At 34.8% G+C, this 21,868-nt stretch overlaps 1 protein-coding gene across 1 annotated transcript; it reads right to left on the reverse strand.

The window, feature by feature from the left end:
- Positions 1-10,411: 10,411 nt before the first annotated feature.
- On the reverse strand, positions 10,412-21,836 carry LOC149422702 (tether containing UBX domain for GLUT4). The gene is made up of 8 exons (XM_089633914.1): positions 21,656-21,836; positions 20,862-21,054; positions 20,495-20,720; positions 18,500-18,887; positions 17,397-17,594; positions 16,821-16,980; positions 13,814-14,015; positions 10,412-10,726 (listed from the first exon to the last, which is right to left on the reverse strand). The coding sequence occupies exons 1-8, from the start codon at positions 21,740-21,742 to the stop codon at positions 10,558-10,560; spliced, it is 1,623 nt and encodes a 540-aa protein (XP_089490040.1). The 5' UTR covers positions 21,743-21,836; the 3' UTR covers positions 10,412-10,557.
- Between the last annotated feature and the right edge of the window lie 32 nt (positions 21,837-21,868).

Genomic DNA, 21,868 nt, shown 5'->3' on the forward strand with positions numbered 1-21,868 from the left:
AAATTTCACATTTGAAATTGTTATGAAATCAAACATCATTTTGATGAACAAATATTTTGACAAATATATTTTTTTTTTGGTACCTCACAAGAGCGTACAAACAGGGGAACTATAACGCCACCTGGTTGGTCAGCGTTATGAGATGGTTTAAGGCAGGGGTTGTAGGAAGGGATTTATTGATGCGGGTCTAAGACCCGGATTATACGAAGGAGGAAAAACAAATTATGGTAGCTCGTTCCACATACAAGCCGACTTATACAAAAATGAGTAGAAGAAACGATCCATTCTTGTGAAGCCAGAATTAACAGTGAACGGGTGTTCCGCTTGTGTCTGTCAAGTTTCGTGTATGTGCACCGGTGCACAGGGGATTAATGCTGCTAGCATTTTAGAGCAGGCTACATTGAAAAACCTGTACAACAGACTCAGCTTGCCTAGATTGTATCTGTGCATTTGAGATGGCGATCGGTCTGTCAACAAAGGATTTTCAATCTGACGAACTGCCCTCCTGTGTACAGACAGTATTTTGGGGCCCTAGCCTAGAGGTGGTTCTTAAATTCAACTGTTGGAAGTACTTGAGGTTTGTGAAGAATCTGCCATGTACAAGACACCATAGAAACAGTAGTAAATTACTCCTAAATTAATTAACTAAAGAAGTATGTAACTCCTCAATTGACAACTTCACCAAAACTAAACAATAAAAACCATTTTCAAATTTAGTAATTATACTGAAATACCAGCCCTTAGAGTAGGGGTGGGGAACCTGCGGCCGCGGTCCCCATGTGGCTTTCTGGTGTGGCCCACCACCACTTTTGGTGCGTCATGCTAAAAACACCGCAAGAAGAAAATACATTCAGAATGAGGTTTTCTTTCACAGAATGTCAGATACATTTTAAAGTTAGTTATATAAAATATGAAACCATCGTCATGTTCAATGTGCAATTATAAAAAATAAATATAGTTCTTCATCCCTCCTTTAGAGGATTGGAGCGCGCAACATGGTAAAAGCAGCACGGCATAATACCCCAAAAATAAATCACAATAATAATTTAAATAAAATTAGTTCAGTTAGCTTTATTAGCTCAGTTCCTAAAAGTTATTTTCTTAAAGTTTAAATTCCAAATATTTTAGAGCCATTAAAAAAACACAGTATGTTCCCCATTATTGAAAGGCAATTCATTAAATATTCTTTAAGAGAAGGACTGCTTTATCAAAACGTATTTATAAAATTATCACTTTTAAATATCAAACAATGAAAGGCAACGGTATTGAATTGCCATTATATATTCAGGTGATGTAAATTATTAATTTTTACTGAACACAAATGAATTGACTTTAAATTAAATACAAAAAAATTCTAACAAAGCTTTTGAACAGCACTCAAATAAAATGTGCTAATATTTTAGTAACAGGAATGCTTATTTTCCCAATGATAATTAATGTATTAGTTTGTTGAGAAATTAACATTAATTATTTGTTTGTAATGTTAACAAGGTGCTTGCTGCTAGGTCAATTGTTTAATATTAATAAGTGCCACTCACAAGGGGTCGAAAATCAAAACATTCCTCAGAAACGAGAAAATGATCTAATGTGTTTATTTTTTATTCATTTTAGTTTTTTAATTTATTGAGTTTTTTTTTAATTTTTGTCAAAGAAAAACAATTACATGACTTTTTATTTATTTAATTCTTTATAACTGACCGGTTTCGCTTAGTGCGAGTATCTTGTTCTAAGAGAAACCAGTCTGTTATAGAGAAGTAAATAAATAAAATTTGTTATAGAGAATTAAATAAATAAAATTTCGTGGTCACAAACAAAGTTATTATTTTATTTTCATTAAAATGTCAAACTTCAAAGTAATTGTTTTATTTTCATCAATATGTCAAACTACAAAGTAATTGTTTTATTTTCATCAATATGTCAACTACAAAGTACCTAATTGTTTTATTTTCATCAATATGTCAACTACAAAGTACCTAATTGTTTTATTTTCATCAATATGTCAAACTACAAAGTAATTGTTTTATTTTCATCAATATGTCAAACTACAAAGTAATTGTTTTACTTTCATCAATATGTCAAACTACAAAGTAATTGTTTTACTTTCATCAATATGTCAAACTACAAAGTAATTGTTTTATTTTCATCAATATGTGAACTACAAAGTAATAATTTTATTTTCATCAATATGTCAAACTACAAAGTAATTGTTTTATTTTCATCAATATGTCAACTACATAGTAATTGTTTTATTTAGAGAAGCTACTTTAAGAAAAATTGATTATCAAAACAGGTGATGGGATACAGCACTACTTCCTCAAGTGCAATCCAAACCTGAAGTGCAGATACATTAATCTTTTTTAACATTTTTTTATGTGACATCTCACAAGAGTACCCCTCTCTGTACAGTATAAAGACAGGGAAACTATGTCACCACCCGGTTGGGCAACGTTGTGAGGCGGGTTAAGATAGGGGCTGTAGGAAAGGATTATTAATGCGGGTCTTGAAGAAGCCCATATTATATGAAGGCAGAAAAACAGATGCCGGTAACTCATTCCACATATGAGCCGACTTACACAAAAACGAGTTGAAGAATCGACCCATTCTTGTGAAGTCAATAAGAACCGAACGGGTGTTCCGCTCGTGTCTGACGAGTTTCATACATATGTTCTGGTGCACCGGGGATAAATGTTGCTAGTTCCTTAGAGCAGGCTCCATTAAAATACCTGTAGAACAGACTCTATATATTCCCCTTAGAATCAGCATCTAATATTATTTTTCAATTTTGCTAAAAACAAGTACATTAAGTTATTACGAAAATAGTGTTAGCCGGCATACTGCAGGCGCTTGTCATTTTACTCTTGCTCACTGAGGGTTAAGCACGAAACTTCTTAAGTGGGAACTTCTTAACCGCTAAAGCACCAAGAAATCGGTATGATGGTGACCTTCCTCTTGTTTTGAAGGTCAAGTGTGCAAAATTTCATCAATCTCTGAATAAAACTGTAGATTTTTCTAAAAATCTAATCACAGACACTCTTGTTATAAATATATTACGTTACAACACAAAAATATTAACTTTGTGGTTTGACATATTGATGAAAATAAAACAATTACTTTGTAGTTTGACATATTGATGAAAGTAAAACAATTACTTTGTAGTTTGACATATTGATGAAAGTAAAACAATTACTTTGTAGTTTGACATATTGATGAAAATAAAACAATTACTTTGTAGTTTGACATATTGATGAAAATAAAACAATTAGGTACTTTGTAGTTGACATATTGATGAAAATAAAACAATTACTTTGTAGTTTGACATATTGATGAAAATAAAACAATTACTTTGAAGTTTGACATTTTAATGAAAATAAAATAATAACTTTGTTTGTGACCACGAAATTTTATTTATTTAATTCTCTATAACAAATTTTATTTATTTACTTCTCTATAACAGACTGGTTTCTCTTAGAACAAGATACTCGCACTAAGCGAAACCGGTCAGTTATAAAGAATTAAATAAATAAAAACTCATGTAATTGTTTTATTTTGACAACAATAAAAAAATAAAATGAATAATACGTAAACACATTGGATACACCTGCAGACATTATAAAAGTCAATAGGAATAACTAATGAAGTTTTCAAGTACTAATGATGGTTTTCAATTGTGACTTGTTTACATCGAATGTATTTTAGGAGAGGAGCAAATTCAAATTGTGAATAACCATATAAAATGGCAAAAAACTATGCATGGGCGACACCGACCCCAAATCCGCCTGTTGAAAAAGGAAATTCAAAAATTGACGAACATCACCCCCGGAGTCACCTTGTTGCCATATTAAAAGTGCTAGCCTTGGATCAGACCACAGCAAAAGATGGGAAGATAAAGACACTCTACACCTTGGCATTAATAACCTTTTCAATCGCTAGCGTGGTATTAACGCTGAAATGCCGTTTCAAGTATATTTACATCCACCTGCCCAAAGTCATCGCATTTGCGGACATTCTCAGTTTTATAAATATATTCATTATGTGTGTTTTCAACATGGTATTCAGCACATTTTGTAACCGAGGATTGTGCAGCAGTAGCTTCGATAACTTTCGAACGGTTGATAACCTTCTCGGTACTAACAAGCCGGAAATATACATTTTACTGAGAAAGTTCATCACACATTTTCTGGTTTTCGTAATTACCATCCTAATAATTATGTTTGCCTTTGATTTTTATACATGGACTACGTCGTACGATTACATCCATTCAGTTGCGTACTCCATAAATTATTTCTTTTTTTTCGTCAATACTCTCGCTACAATCAACTTTGTCATTTCTCTTTATTATCTGTGGGGGAAGTTTTACATAATAAATACACAACTCAAGGCATACTTCAAACTCGTGTACGACGGTAAGACGTCTGAAAGTGAGACCCATTATTTGATGAAACCAAATAAAAACTCAGTCTTTGCAAGAGTAATTCTAAAGAGTCATCTACTCGAAAAATTGGCAGAAGAAGCAGTTGATGAAAAGCCATTTTGTGCGGATCATTTTATGAAGACGTACATGATACTTTGTGACCAGGCAGACTCCTACAATTATAACTTTAGTTTTCAGGTGAGTTACCGTTATCATTAATTATAAATACTTTAACGACGGCTCCGAATCAACCCATGAATCATCATTTATTACACCTATTTTAGTCATTGAGTAACTACCCTCACACCATTGTAGGAATCTTTTATTACAATGCGTTATTAGTAAATTTTCAAAGAATTGTTTAAATTCATAAATATGTTCAAACAGAAAAATATTTTATGTTTCATACTTCGTAAAACATTATCAAAATGAAGGCCATAAAAGTCAGTAAATAAATACAAATTGACATATCAGTTAAAGTCATTATTTTTACTGTCACTAGTCTCCACGATAATGAAATCGGCTTGATAATTCTTAAGACGAGACAATACCCTAAAATAAAGCCAGAATCTTAACGAGCAGCCGTGGACAAAAATATGCCAAGCGTGGCCCTGGTGTATTGGATAGACCTGCGGTTGAATTTGCCCTATCAAATCTCTAAAATAACGTGTGAATCTTAACAATGTAAGTTCGTAAGTTGTAAAGCTCGACAGAATTGACAGACCTACAGTCGACTTTGCCCAATCAGGCCTAGAAAAATGATCTTTCCATGGGGTTTATTTTAATTATTTCCGATGACTAAAATGTCAAATGATTCGAGAGGGATTCTTTGGGAAGATATTAAATCATCGTCTAGAAAAATAAAATCTGGTGCTTACTGCTAATTTTATAATTGAAAAACATTTGCAAAATTTTCAAACAGTTTTATATAAAATATTCCTGTTTTTATAAATCATAAATATAAATAACTTACATACGTAGGGATCCCTATAGAAACATTGGAGATTTTAGTAATACATTCAACAGAAATAATTAAAACGTGAGCGTCGAGCAAACTCCCGTTATTGGATTCTTATGTCGCCTTGATGCTGAATTACACCTGCCGAGTGTTCGGTTGAGTCACTCACTTTGTTACTCGGCCGAGCAACTTATTGGAGAGTAGAAGTGATCAGATGTAGGGCGAGTCGGTCCATTGAGCTTAGTTTAAAGTGATGTTAACGTGGTTTCGTCACACACACACAATTTTTTTTCTTCTTCTTATACTGACATGGCTGAACACACTTACTGAGTGAAGCGCTGAGTTGAGTATGCATGTTGAGGGGGTGCTTACCCGACCGAGTCATTGGGCCTCGATTCTATCCACTGTTTCGCCTGAATCACATCAGCCCAGCACTCGGCAGGTGTAACTCCGGCATTAGATTGAGTAGTTGTGAGATTGACAAAAATGATGGAAAATAATCAGTTCTCAATAGGTTAGTGGTTAAAAGCGTTATCCCGGAAAGACAGAGATCCTGGGTTCGATCCCCAGTTGCGACCATTACCCTTTTTTAATTTTCTGTATTCTGTTTCTTGTTTCGTATAGATATATTAATATTATCATCTTCTTAAAATGATTAAATATTACACTGATGTGTTTAACCTTAAAAAGCTATTAAAACTTCAGAATTGCTTGACACGCTTAGTAATAACGTAAATAGTAATTAATTAAGTTGAATCGAAGTTTTATTTTCATTTTAAGCTTGTCCAGCTACTCTGAAAGATTATCAGTTATTCCAATAAGTAGAAGAATGAAAGTTTAATTTGAAGCAGTTTTTATGGCATTTAAAATGGTTACATAAGGTTAAACGCAACGCGCGTTATAATATACGCAATTCATAGGTGGCGTTAATTGATTTATTTTATTAAAAACCACTTTTTGCAAGTTATTAAGAAAAAATATTTGTTTTCGCCTGTACATACACGATATGAATATGGATAAATAGTTTTATCGAATAAAAACTCAATTCTTTCAAGAGAGGCATCCAAATACAATATTGGATTGAATTACCGCTACAATATTGTATTTGTATGCCTTTCTTCAAAGGGTTGAGTTATTATACGGACAAAACTATTTTTGCATATTCAAAAATATAGATTATAATGTACATCGCGTTTAACCTTAATATAATTTTTTCTTCAGAATCTTTTGACGTCAATGAGTGGAGTATTTTCTATAATACGATCAGTAAGATTAGTGCTGCTATTTGCTACCAATGAAACGGTAAGAAATGGATTATATACAAAATTATAAAACAATTCCAATATGCACTTCATAAAATATAATGTCAAACCTGAACAGAATATATTTAAATTTCCAGCTTGCATTTAATAGTAATATTAACCCGATGATAACTTCAGTAAACTTTGCAATCCTCGACATATTGATTCTGTTACTAATAACGGTAGCTTGCGAACACACCACCTCTGAAGCCACCAACACTTCTTTAATTCTGGACACAATTCTGTACAACGGATGCGGTGGTAAGTGTCATGCTAATTTTAAAGTTGCATTAATAACTAGCTGTACCCCGCCACCCCTTGCTGTGGCTCAGTCAATCTGTGCATATAGAGAAACAATAGCATGTTTTGCTTTTACGTCCTGGTGCTGTTTTTCAAAAGAAGCATGTTTTTACCTGTCAAAGGTGACATCTATATAATATAGGTATATAAAAACACACGAGTAGTAGAATGCAACGTTGTGTCAAAATTACAAAGCAATCGGTGTAGAAATTTCGGAGATTTAAGATTTTGAACAAACCAACATTTTTATTTATATATAATAGATAGCATTAATCCGTAAATATTCTCCATCATAGAGTCCATGACTAAATGTGTTGTTTTCCTTTTCAGAAGAAAAGCTGAAGTTAGAGGCGTGGTCGCAATTGATGACACGACGTGCACCAAAGTTTAACGCCTGCAAATTATTCCCTATTGACTACAGCCTGCTGCTAAGCCTCACTGGCACTGTTGTCACTTATTCCATCATCATCATGCAAATTAAGGAATAGCAAGAGTCGCTGCATAGACATGGATTGATCAAACATTACTAGAAATATCAAACTACTGTTTAATTGACGACACGACGCGCACCAAAGTTTACCAACTGCAAATTATTTACTATTGAGTAAGCCTCACTGGCACTGTTGTCACTTATTCCATCATCATCATGCAAATTAAAGAAAAGTAAGAGCCGCTAGTTGGTCACTCGTAAAACTGCTAATTAATGACTAAGTACTTCTCAGCGCGCCTCATAATATAGCCGCCCCAGTGTATCGAGAAAATTTCAGAACTGTAGGTAGGAACGCCAAACGCTCGCATAATATCTAGAGCGTTTTCGCTACAATGCGTTTTGCATTGGCGAGCGTTCCAGAAAATTCTCGTAGCATTGCTACAAATACATCTATTTTAAAATTGTTTTTTTTTTTTTTTTTGGTCTGACTGAGTATTGAACCTTTCTTCCCAGGAATTGATGTTGACAACTCTACCAACTTCGCCAAATGCTGATCGGATAAGACCAATGTTTATTTCGTATTTTACTGCTGTAATGTTATCCGATTTCAGAGAAATGCGTGTATGTCTGCGTGTGTGTGTACGTGATTACCAAAAAAAGTTGATAGAATGCATTGTCATCGACAGCGAGTCTATCTGGCGAATTTCAGCTCGATCGGATATCGGGAAGTGGGTTAATTTCCGCTTCCAAGATTTGCATTCATTCATTGCCGACAACTAAAGTTAAATTCAAATGAATGTATTTAACATTATGGATATATTTTAATCATAACAAAATATGCAAATAAACCAGTTACATATATTATTTCATCTCTATTTCACTGTCGCGAGAACGAGACTTGAGATGCCCGGTCTACACAATTTATACATCTATGGTGTACATCATCACGGCACATGGCACATCAATCTTTCTATGGAATTTATCTATGTTCTATGCCTTCTACATTTATATTGCAGTCTCTCGCGTCTAGGATGAACGAAGTATGCATGAAGAATGAGTTAATGATGAATGTAAGTAAGTCTAAAGTAATGGTGTTTGAAAGAGAGAGTACGAAAACAGTGTGCAATATAATTGTGAATGAGGAATACTTGGAGCAGGTGGATGAGTTTGTGTATTTAGGAAGCATGTTCTAGAGAGATGGGAAGGCTGACAGAGATATTGAAAGAAGAGTAAATGCAGGTAACTCCATTAATGGAGGACTGAACGCAGTTGGCGCTAAAAAAAAAATTGTCCAAAGAAGCGAAGTTAGCAGTCCACAATGGAGTGCTAGTACCTACCCTGGTGTATGGAAGTGAGGCGTGGAACTGGCAAAGAAAGGATGAAGGTAGATTGAATGCTGTTGAAATGAGATCCCTGAGGCGTATGTGTGGTAAAACCATGTATGATCGTGTGAGGAATGTGGAGATCCGCAAAGAGTGCAAGGCTGATGTAGGCGTAATGAGTAAGATCAAGAAAGGGACGCTTAGATGGTTTGGGCATGTAGAGCGAATGAGCGAAGTAAGGAGTGTAAGGAGAATATACGATGCAAATGTGAATGGTAGCAGAAGTCGGGGACGCCCGAGGAAGACATGGCACGACCAAGTGAATCAGATACTTGAGTCGGGCCATGTCAAGAGTCAGAACAATAGAAGAGTATGTATGAGACGATGTATGAATGTGAATGAGGCAAGGAGTGTGTGCCAAGACCGAGTTGTTTGGTGGTCCGTCCTCTCTGCCTACCCCTGCGGAGAAACGGCGTGATGGTTAGTTAGTTAGTTACTATTGATCAAAGGTTGAATCCTTTCGACCTTCGCCAGTGGGTCATCTAAAATGATAGATCGACTCAGGACCAGTAGGTAGGTATCACGGATTTAAAACAATTATTATTTGAAAATAAATATTGTGACACTTCCATTTTTATTATAAATATTCTTGACGTATTTTCTAATTTTTGAATCAATATGACTTTCTAGCACTAAAACGGATCATTGAAAATGTATTCCATGTTATGTAATGAAAATGTACAAGAGAAATATAGTAAATAAATAACTTTTTTTCTTTAACCACACTTCCTTTTCGGTCACACATCCCTAACCAAATTATCTGAAAATTTTCAGCGCCATTAGAGAAAGTGAACATAGCAACACATAAGTATAGAAAGACAACCTAATAGCAATAGGCCGTCTCATACAGTATTCCACGTTCGTCTTAAAGTGTAAGTGAGTAAGCGTATCTTGTTATCTCTGTCACACCCGAGATGTTGAATGTAGTATTTGACGAAAATACGACAACTTCATCCACTAACGTTTGTTTCGTTCATACGCACATATTCTTTGAATGTCTATCTTTGTCGTACATGAACAATGTTTGAATTAAGAATTTACAGGAAACATAAGAGTGTTTCTTACTTGCCACATTTTATCTAGAGTTTGTGAGACAATAGCAAGTCTAGATATTTTGCAACGTCATTGCCTTGGATCATAGACTAAATTAGACTAGACACGGCATATTCATTTAAAAATAACCCCAACACAATTTTGGTTTGGTTCACATTCACATTTATGAAAAGGCCCACGCATTATGTCGCAATGCGAAATGGGCACTGTGCATTGCGTTTTACCTTTTGTTGGTCTATTTTGCTTCTCAGCTATGCTGGGCAAGTTCATTTTTTCAATCAATTCCCGAAAACCGAATTCCAAATATTTAAATTTGAATTATGTCAATATTACAACACCTCTGACAACAAATTCTCCGTGGTTTCGCTTACGAGTCTGAACACTTGTACAAGGAGTTTAAGCAGAGTTGGGTTGTTAAGTTCATCTCCATATTTGTGACGTACGCTACGTGGCGTTATTTTTAAAATGAATTTAACTAGACAGGGCTAATCTAGTATAATACATCAATGCCTTGGATACATTCTTTATTCCATGCCTTCAATACATTTTCAGAAAAAGGCATGAAAAAAAATACTGTTTAATTTTATGTACGTATATAATATATTTGCCAAAAAGAATAACATTCAATAGTTTGGTGGGTAAATAGTACATACAGAAAAACATTGAAATAAATTGTTCCCAATATAAAAATAAATACATAATAGTAAACATAATACAAACGATTAAATGCCTGATTTGAACCATTTGGGAACCTTGCTGTCCTTAGCCCTGGAGGGACCCGGAACACTGAAGGGCTGTGATCTGCCGGGCTTCTTGAATGTGCCCGGATCACTTCCCGATGAAGTAGGTGCACTTTCCGATGATCTGGACTCATTCACACTCATTATACCTCTGGAAAAACAGAAAATTACCAATCATTAGTCAAATTATCAAACATACTAATTTTGGTTGTCTGTGATGACGTGCGTTAGTTATTCCTGTGAGAAATTTTTCATTTCATTCTCGGATGTCATTTTCAAAATTGGAACCACTTGTGGAAAGAATAATATTAATGTTATTAATTTATACTTGAAGCATCCTATATTTTAAACATTGAAAGAGAAAGAGTCATAAAAAATTCCTACGTTTTTTATTTTTACGCCTCTATGGAACATATAAATAACTTTGACATTATATAAATCAATTGTGCGAAGTATTCTCGAATATGCATCAACAATTTGGTCTCCCAATTATGAGATTCATAATTATAGGATTGAATCCATACAAAGGAAACTAACATGTGTAATTGCTTATCATGAAGGTTTATCTGGTCAATTTGGAACATATAATGACCGAATTTTGCACTACAAACTACACTCACTGACGGTCAGACGTAAACTTTCTGACGTACTGCTCCTACACAAAATTATACATGCATCAGTTGATACACCAAACATTTTGTGCCAAATTAACATCAATATTCCATCAAGAAAATCAACAAGGAGGATGAACGACATTTTCTATATTAAAGCCTACCGCGAACATTAAGAAATTATAACATTATACATGGCTCTAATAATGTAATAGACATTTTTAATGACCAATTTAAACACTTCAAAAAAAATGTATTACCTTTAATCATATTAAGCTGATATTGTGATGAAACCCTTTATTTAATGAGAAGCAACTTTGTACCTACCTAATCAGTGTCTCACCAGTACAGGTGTGACAATAAAAATCGTTTATGAACATATTTGTATTTACCTTTTACCCATTCTTAATTGTTATTTACTTCTGCATATTTAGCTTATTCATTTTGTTACTATTTTTGTTGTTATTATGTATTTAAACATCCATATATGTAAATTCTTGGGCACCATGCCTGTTTTATGTACTTAAATAAAAAAAAAATAAATAAAAAATAAAATAAAAAATCCATATTTATATCCATCGAGATTTATTCTAGGTATGACTAACTACCATTCTCTAGAAACTCGTAGATGTTTTGCGTTGCTAAGATATTTATTTCAATTAATCAATGGCCTCGTCTCTAACGGTGAGATTCTGGCGCAAATCAATTTATTTGTCCCAGAGTCTCACTCTCGGGCACGTCACCATAACATATTATATTGCCGATTGAGTCGTACAAATCTGTACCCGAATTCGCCCGTGGGAAGAGAGATACGCTATTTAAATATATTAGATAAAAATTTCGACATATTCTTCGGAAAATTCAATGAGTTTGTAAGGTTTTTGGCGCTACATTCTCACTGTGAAAATGGTACTTTACAATTAGTTAGATAAAATATCTGTAATGTTGTAAAATTTTTTGTACACAAATAAAATAAAATAAAAATTAATTATTAAATATTTAAAATGTGTATTTCATTACTTTAAATTATTGACATATTTCATGATTTTTCAAGTTTTCTAACCGAGTTCATTAGAAATGTAAGTCTATGATATCTCTATTTTAGCAACAAAAAATATAAAAAATAAAAAAATATATAAAATTGTCACAATTATTTTATCAGTAAATTGCTTTAACCATTAATAAAAGTCTAACTTTGTAGGCCAAATTGAAAAAGGAAAATACAAAAATAAACTTAAATGTAAATTAACTCGAGTGAAGTATCATTTGTGAAGGGACACTTGGTTTGGACACGTAGATCAGATGATCGGAGGAATGGGTGCCTGGAGAATGTATAACTCAAAGAGAATGGTAGAAGAAGTGCGGACGCCTGAGGAAGATATAACACCATCAAGTGAATCTGTGCCAGGTCAGAAGGAAGGAACGGAGTCAATGTTCTTAACCCTCAGGCAAGCACACTTTTAAAATTGCATTTTTATGGTGCCTGATGGTAATTGGACTCATTACAGGTAGATCTTCATTTTTTGACAAAATACAAGGTTTTCCAATAAGAGGTGTTATTTTGATATTCAATTGTAAAAGATCAATGGTTTCGTTGCTTGTGTGGCACGTAGCGCCGTCTTGTTGAAAGCAAACGTTATCCAGATCAATACCATCCAATTCTGGCCATATTAAATCATTAATCATCTCTCAATAGCGCAATCCATTCACCGTAACTGTTGCTCCAGCCTCATTTTCGAAAAAGTAAGGTCCAATGACTCCGTCGGACCATAAACCGTACCAAACAGTCACAGGTTGAGGATAGAGAGGCTTTTCAACAATAACTCTTGGGTTTTCCGAGCCCCAGATAATGTTGCTTGTTGACGAAGTCACTGAGGTGGAAATGGGCCTCATCACTCAAGATGATTTGCATTTGATTCACTCAAGTGAATTTTAATAATTTCAATGCGTTGTTGAAGCGTGTATCGTTCCATTTTTATTAATGGCGTAGTTTATACTTGTCAAATGTCAAAAAATGACAGCTTCAAAAGTAACATCTACCGAAATAGCGGGCTGTTCAAAATAACACCTCTTATCGGAAAACCCTGTATTTATTTAGAAATTTATATAACAATCATTTTGTAGTTATCATTTAAAGAATCAGTCAGAATGCCAATGTGTTTTTTGGTTTGCTGATTTGGAAAACTTACTTATGCATTACAGTACTGTAACTGTAACAGCACTTAGGAATGACAAAAACAAATTAATAAAAAATAGGACGGTAGTTTCCAATTTTATAAATACCATCTTCCTCGAGGTCGTCAACTTTCTTCTTCTACTGAACTGCGTGGTCCAGCGTGATTCCCTTCACCGATTATTGCGCCACTTCGCATCTTAATGAGTAACCTGAGGATACTGAGCTACCCAGGACGGGAAACATGATTTGAAAAAATTTACTGTCTTTTTTCGAAAAGTGCGACCAAATTACAACTCGAGCGCATTTCCGGAGGTTAAGTATCACAATATTTTAATGCAATTTAAAATGATATGCTACCTATTGATTTTAAACTTATTCATATTATTGTGATAAAATTGGTGCTTTATGTATTGAAGAAGTGAACTTTAATGACCATAAATGATGCCTGTACCTTGTCTTGGATGCTGAAAACGAGGCTGCTTCCGGTGAACTCAGCTTGGACATGATCTCATCCTTCAGGTACTGTCGGCTGGACACCTCTCCGCCCTCCGAGGCTTCTCCGCTGGGCCCGAAGTAGATCAGGGCCGACGGGACACAGTTGCTGTCCACCAGAGTGGCGTCCAGCTTCAGAATCTGCTTTGGAGGGGTCACGTCTGAAAAAATGTTACAATTTCAATATGGGCATTCCTCGTGAAGCCAATCATTTCTTCAGTGTTTTGTAAGAACGGCCAAAAACCAAATCGCAATTTTACAGGAGCTTTTTAAACTTTTCACACCACTTTGCGATTTGTCTGCTAACAATTCAACAATTTAACAATTCGTTTTTAGTCCAGTCAGTGGGGGATAAAAAAGGGCTCCACCTTGCAAAAGGTTAGGTAGTAGCGATTTTCACATATGTTGTTAAGATTGGGACTCTAAAGAAAAAAAAAAGTTTTCGACCTTGGGGGGGTCGAGCTCGATCCGCCATCTTGGATTGAAGGTGCCAAAATTTGGTTTTTTCAAAATAATTATGAAGTGGTTGATTTTACAACCAAATTGTTGGAATCAAACTTAAAGACAACTAAATTACCTACATTTTTTGTAGAAAGTTTTTTTTTGTAAGTCTAATAGGTAACGAGTTATAGCGGTTGAAAGAAGAAAATTTTGACAAAAAATTGTAAAAGTCCAGTTTTCTTGATAAATTTTGTACGAACGTATTACACAATATCATTTTAACGTATTTATACGTTACAATATACTTATATAGCATCATCCGTGTACTCGATGACGTTGATTTGTTATAGTGGGATCCTAGTCTACAGCTGACTTGGCAACACTGATTGAGTCCTGGTTACAGGACGTTGCCTGGATGCTCATGTCTGCAGATGTTCTTTTCGATGAAACAATGTCAGTTCAAGTTTCACATGAACGATTTTTAGCCAATGAAAATAACAAAGTCCGTCTGATTTCGGTGCTTACAAAGCAATTTATACAGGATGATTTTACAGTTAAGCAGGCTGAAGAAGATGCTGATGATTGTCAATCGAACGTCAATCGATTGTCAATACTGCGATTTCCTTGTGTTCATCATATGACGCTGTTTTCATTATTGGCGAAGACGTTGATCTCCTAGTTCTGCTTACAGCATTAGCACCACCCAAAAGTAGTATATATCTTCGCAAACCCGGGAGAGGCAAAACTTTTGAAAGACTGTGTTCCGCGAATAGTGTGAAATTCAAAGAGGCGGCTGAGAATATTCTGTTTCTTCATGGCATTTAGCGTCTGCGATACAACATCGCCCTTCTTCAACCAAGGAAAAACCAAATTTTGTTCGCTTGTGCAAAACGACACAAGACTCAATGCCATGATAGGAATCTTCAAACAACACGATGCAACACCAGAAGACATAGCAGTTGCAAGAACACGCTTTCTTGTTGATTTGTACGGGGGTGACATGGATAAGGAAACCTTGGAAGAAGTCCGCTACAAACGTTTCGCAAAGTCGACTACAAAAAGCAAATTCAATCTTGCCTCTTTGCCACCAACGAACGACGCTGCACGGTACCATGCATTTAGAACGTACCATCAAGTCCAAAAATGGTATGGAATCCAAAAAATCCAGAAACTGGGGCTGGAAACGTGACACCAACGGGCTTGTTCCAGTAAGAATGACAAAGAAACCAGCACCCGAGACTTTATTAAAATTTATTTCATGCAATTGTAAAAAAGGAAGCGGCGTTGCATGTAGCTGCACGAAAGCTGGATTGAAGTGTTCTATTGTATGTGGGTGCTGTAATGGTCAAACATGCTGAAATTCGCTAGAGGTTCACATCGATGTCGAGGACGAAGAAGAAGAGATTTTGTCTATGAAAGCCCAGAATCTCAGTATCACAGGCAATGAGTTAGATGATGACATTGGTGACGAAGACTGTTATTAAGTAACATAATTTATAGTAACATAATTCATAGTAATGTAACATAATTTCGAAATCTACCATAGCTGGTATATCTGTGGAGTAGACCTACTGGAGTTACCACAATAAAAAAATGCGCCATGTTCTATACCTCATGGTGGTGTGGAAATGAGTTTACAAAATTATTATAATTACGTAATGAATAACCCGAAAAAATTACAAAGTTGGGAATTTCATCATTTTTTAGAAAAATATTCACATTTCCGCCACTGTAACTCGTTACCTATTAGACTTACAAAAAAATACCATGTATAAAAAATGTAGGTAATTTAGTTGTCTTTAAGTTTGCGTTCAACAATTTGGTTGTAAAAACGACCACTTCACAATTATTTTGAAAAAAACAAATTTTGGCACCTTCAATCCAAGATGGCGGGTCGAGCTCGACCCTCCCAAGGTCGAAAACTTTTTTTTTTCCTTAGAGTCACAATCTTAACAACATATATCAAAATCGCTACTACCTAACCTTTTGCAAGGTAAAACTCCCCACTGACTGGACTATTTGGCTTCAGTGCTAACTTATTACTTACCATGTAACAATTAAAAATATAATTTAGGGAAACTTTATAGGGAGATAAAACTGAAAATATGGATATTCGCCCTTTAACTTTAACTAACCAACAATCACACCCTTTCTTTGAAAGTAGGCAAAGGGGATGGACCACCAAACAACTCGGTCTTGGCACAATACATACTCCTTGCTTCTGCACATTCATACAGACTCTTCTGTTATTATAACTCTTGACATGACCTGGCTCGGATTTTAGATTCACTTAGTTATTACATGTCTTCCTCGGGCGTCCACCAACTTCCTCTACCAACCACATTTGGGTCATATATTCTTCTTGTACTTTTTCCTTCATTCATTCTCTCTACATACCTACACCATGTAAGCACACCTTTCTTAATCTTACTTATAGCAGTACATACGTAGTAAATTTTATAAAATTAAAAATTATCTATACCACCAGAATTATTGTGCTAAGTAAATAGATAAAAGAAACTCACATAAGTCGAAGGGCTCGGAAGGACTCTGCAAGTAATCGGCAACGAAGTTGCGGACTGTTTGAAGGGTGTCCAGCGGCCCAAACGTTCCCTGCAGGACGGTGCGGTTAGGGAACAGGATCCTGAGAACCACCTTCCTGTAGTCGTGGAGCTGGCTTATCACCTGGGGGAAGGTTCATTATTTATTTATAAACATTTCAACATAGGCATTTCTGCAGTCACTAGTGCATGGAACAAAGATTAATTACTACATATTTGTTTCTGAAATTTAATAGTACAGACCCGTGAATATGATTACCATCCGGTGCGAGTACGTTTTTTAAATAACGTAAAGACTGGTTGTCCCAAAAAATTGTGGGAAAACAAGTGTAGAAGCAATGCGAGGAGATACCGCACTTGCATTGGCCCGATGCCACTGAAAAAACGCCTCGTTGAAAAGATGGGTTTCCGATTCAACTATGAAATTGGAATGATTTTTTTGATTAATGTGCTGTGATTTTCATATTTCATTGATGAACCTAAGTTTATAGAATATCTGTCCAGCTTAAATAAACGAGTACGTGAAAGTAAATCACAAACCCTTCGATTGACTTCCAAGTTCTTGAGGGCCTCTGTCTGAAGCGGAGTGTTCTCCAGCTCCTCCCTCCTCTTGCCCAGCTCGGTGAACAGTTTCCTGACCTCATTGACCGAGAGGTCGTAGAAATCATCAGGCAGGTCGTCGTAGGGCAGTCGCGAGGACATGTTCTGGGAGAACACCAGTGCGTTTCTCTCACCCAGCTGCAGCAAGAAAACAGTTAATCATAATCAACTAGCCATTAGGTAACAGAAAAGGTCTACACAGTGTGTGTTCTATAAGAATCCCAACTGCTCAGAGCAAGCTAAGGAAGTGGAGAGGATGGTTGGAAAGCACCTGGCTATTCAGGTCTGGAAACTAAACACGGCGACAGTAATTTCCTTACTCCACTTACTTCTTATTATTATGCACAAATCATTTAAACAACGACTCTCAAATTATTTAATCATTGAAGACATTATTAGCAACTCTCTAGTTATTTAATCATTGAAGACAATTTTAACGACTCTCAAATTATTTAATCATTGAAGACATTATTAGCGACTCTCTAGTTATTTAATCATTGAAAACAATTTTAACGACTCTCAAATTATTTAATCATTGAAGACAACATTAGCGACTCTCTAGTTATTTAATCATCCAAAACAATATTAACGACTCTCAAATTATTTAATCATTGAAGACAATATTAGCGACTCTCTAGTTATTTAATCCTTGAAGACAATATTAGCGACTCTCCAGTTATTTAATCGTTGAAGACAATATTAATGACTCTCAAATTATTTAATTATTGAAGACAATGTTATAATGACTCTCAAATAATAAATGTGAAACAGAAAAAGGTTTGATCAAATCATCACAAAACTAAGATTCTAATAATCTATTTTGTGCATGTTGCCCAATGTAAATAGTTGTTTCTTGCACTAATAAGTTGAAACGAGAAGTTACTTCAATAATTTGGGCGTATCTAACAGTAAGCGGAGATAGGAAACTTTACCGTAATTTCAAGCAATTTTTGATTCATAATGGCGATATTTCATGATCAGGGCGATGTAGAGATTATCATATTGATTATTATGAAGTAAATAAATAATAATGATAAACTTACAACAATAATTTCTTCTTCCAAATGAGAATCATCCTGTTTTTCTTCAATATTATCACTATCGGCAGTCGGTAATTCAGTCTCCATTGTGGCATTAGTTCCCGTCACCATATTACTAGACTCCGTGGTGTCCATGCTTTCATCTTCTGTACTACTGCTTTTTGTCACAGAATCGGGAATGGACTTTAAAGTATTGTTTAAAACACTCCCGGTACAGGATGAAAAACTGCTGCTGGAGTCATTATTGTGAACTTCATTCTTTTGATTATCGACACTTTCTGTTTGTTCGTTGCTGATTTTGGTCGAAGATAAAACAGATGATGCATTGAATGATATTTCACTAGATTCATTTTTCGGTCTATAAACTTTTGCCGCAGATACATTTGCTTGTCTGAAAATTAAAGACATCCATTATTATAAGCATTAAAAAATTATACAGAAGTGTATAAAATTCTCTTTAAAACAAATTGTAATATTTGCTATGATAATAAAACTCAGAAAGCATGTAATAAAAACCATGGACGAAATAATAATGGAGCTTATGCTTAACCTTTTGAACGCGTTAATTTGCTCCGTTTTATCTATACCCGTACGCGGTACATATTTTCAAATACCTATGCATGCAATTAAATGTCAAATTATAGCATTCTGGCATGATTTATTGGACTATATAGACAGAACAGATTATTCTCCACAATATGAAAACAAATCCTCGTGTGTCAACACTCTTAGATGTTTATAAAAACAAAAACATAAAATTTCATACAAAGACGTACCGTATCTTTTGAATGTGGTCCCGCCATTCACTCGGCGTCATAAATAAACCACTCTCGGTGTGTGTGTACTTAGGCCACTGCGTTGATAGACACAAGTGGGACACCATGATCACTTCTCATTCTTAGTTATGAAAAGTTGTGAATGACAAACTAGTACTAACGCCATCCGTTGACAAAAATGTAAACTAAAGGACTAAAAGGCGCGAAGAGGCGCACTTGGTTATCGATCTTTTTTTATGAAATACAATTTTATTTTTGAGAAATTCTTGTAGATGTCAGCATCGTGATAGTTCTACAAATGTCCAAGTGAGCAAGAAATACATTTATGACAAAAGAGAGCGGGAATATCGGCCGTCAAAGTTGCCGTATCAACTGTTGATACAGCCGCGTGTGAGTATAGACTTTTTGCCGTAACAACAGTTGATACAGCCGCGTGCAAAGAGTTAAAAACAGCGTTATGTGAAAACTGAGTTCTGAAATGTTGGCTGTTGAACATTTCATTTGATTGTAGTGATAAAGTGTACTGAAAGTTAAATAAATTTATACATAATAAGATTATTCAACTAATAGACAACACAATTTTATGTCCATTTGTTCATAAGTTTTAAGTACAAAAAACGTAAAAGAAAAAAAAAACACAATTTTTCCACAAATCATTTTTTTTAGATTTTAAATAAAAATTTCCATAAAATTAAATTCCAGACATGTTACGACACAAATAACACAATTCTGACATAAAACTTTATTATTTATTATGGTAATAAAGTTTTATATTTGTGATTATTCACAAATATGCCAAAAGCCAAACTCACAAATCGCCTGTTTTAATGTAATGGGCGATTTATCTTGACTTTACCGTTATTTGGAAAAAGAGCGCGCTACCGGGTGTCACCAGAAGCCTTGCACTGCCATCTGTGGTTGAGATTTTAATACGATTTTTGCTGTGTTATTTTTATAATGCTGTTTTCCACATAAGTGCTCAATTGAAAGAAAAGAATTATAAAAAAAAGTGTAATATTAGCAGATAAAATTTGAATATTTTAAGACGAGAGACTTTACTTGCGGAGACAGTTGCATTGCAACAGTTGCCACATATAAATCGATTACGGTATATGAAAGAAGAGACTTTCTTGAATTCAAATGAATTTTGGAGTAGTTTTCCAACATTTGCCGCGACTTAAGTCTCTCGTCTGCGGGCGTTCTTTTAGTGATGCAAACTTACACTTTCAGTTGTTCTGGAGTCCTGTGAATAAGTCTCAAGACTGCCCTGCCCCCCGTTAGGCCTAGACTTTTCAGAGTGGTTTCCTTGAGCAAATCTGCCCCGTACACCTCTCTTCTCATGTAAATGATGACTGGATTTAGTTCTGGGGCACATTGGGTCGGTACTAATGTTGTCAAGATGCTGAGGAGGTTTGTTGATGGGGTGAAGTTACCCATGATACGTTCTCCTGGAAAAAAAGAACAAATAAACAATCAGGAATAACATTAAAATGTCGAATTTTCATAAATACATATTACCATTCCAAATTCGGGCAGATGTTGCCAGTAATTCTATTTCTTATATTATTCTAATGTGGGTATATATGTACCGTTTTCTAATTGAAGGCCCAAAATAACCTCAGATTCTGTCCTGATTTTTTTGGTCTCTGCCATTTCAAGAAAAGCATTGTTAGGCAGCCCGGAGAAGCGCAGTGTAGTGGAGACATCCAGGACGTGGTTGTGGTGTGTCAAATCATACTCATTTGGTTGGAAGCCATGCTTTGTGCATGTTTGTTCTAAAATCTGAAATTATTTTATCAGATTAATGTTTTTTTAAATACAGAAATTGGGTATTTAGGTAATGGCTTTTGTAGATCTACCCCTTTACTTAGGTGATTAAAGAAGTCAAATGAAGGGAGATGAACAGTTAAATTAAAGATGCTCTGATCTAATTAATTAGTAACAGAATAAAAAGAAAAGAAAGTACCAACTGGTTAAATTTCGTGAATGCTTTAAATATTTTTAAGTGCTTATTTTAAGAAGTGTTCTCCTTCAGAGAAAATACAATTAAATACTTTATTTTGAGAAAAGGGACCATTGAAATACTTACAGCGCTTCTCTATTCCGTCTTGTTCAACAAAAATAATAAAAAAATTCCGACGGCAAAGATATTTGGGTTTCAAAACGTGATCGATCAGCAATAAATATTTAAAAATTATGAATTATTAATTTCACAAAAAAGTAAGAATTGTGCAACTTTTAAAATCAAATTTTCAAACTGATGAAAATTTATTAAAAATCACGTAGAAATATTTTTAAATTGATATTGAAAATTTTGTTTGTAATGACTTGACAGTTTCGGAATGCAGTCGGACTTTAGAAGATAATAAAATAACTTTTGTACCTGTAAGATAGTTGTATTTGGATTACATTTGACTGTGTTTCTCCTGCCGTTCGGCGTCAACACAATGACGGACAAATTGTTGGTCATATTTTATAAAACTTCGACGTCTGTTGCTATAAACGACAGAAAATTTAATTAGTTGATCTACCGGTTTTCGGTTGTCAAAATATCTAACCTAACCTCAAACACCATCGAGAAATTAAATAACAGGAG

The sequence above is a fragment of the Hesperophylax consimilis genome, chromosome 7 (assembly GCF_061612785.1).
Source record: "Hesperophylax consimilis isolate HC1 chromosome 7, BYU_Hcon_1.0, whole genome shotgun sequence".
NCBI lineage: Eukaryota > Metazoa > Arthropoda > Insecta > Trichoptera > Limnephilidae > Hesperophylax > Hesperophylax consimilis.

Bases quoted from the DNA above. Each gene is read 5' to 3' on its own strand.
- LOC149422702 (XM_089633914.1), bottom strand. From the start codon at position 21,742: ATGACCAACAATTTGTCCGTCATTGTGTTGACGCCGAACGGCAGGAGA. The intron at 17,595-18,499 runs GTAAGTTTATCA...TTCTTGCTGCAG, and splicing joins TGGAAGAAGAAATTATTGTT to CTGGGTGAGAGAAACGCACT. The intron at 16,981-17,396 runs GTTTGTGATTTA...ACCTTCCCCCAG, and splicing joins ACTTGGAAGTCAATCGAAGG to GTGATAAGCCAGCTCCACGA.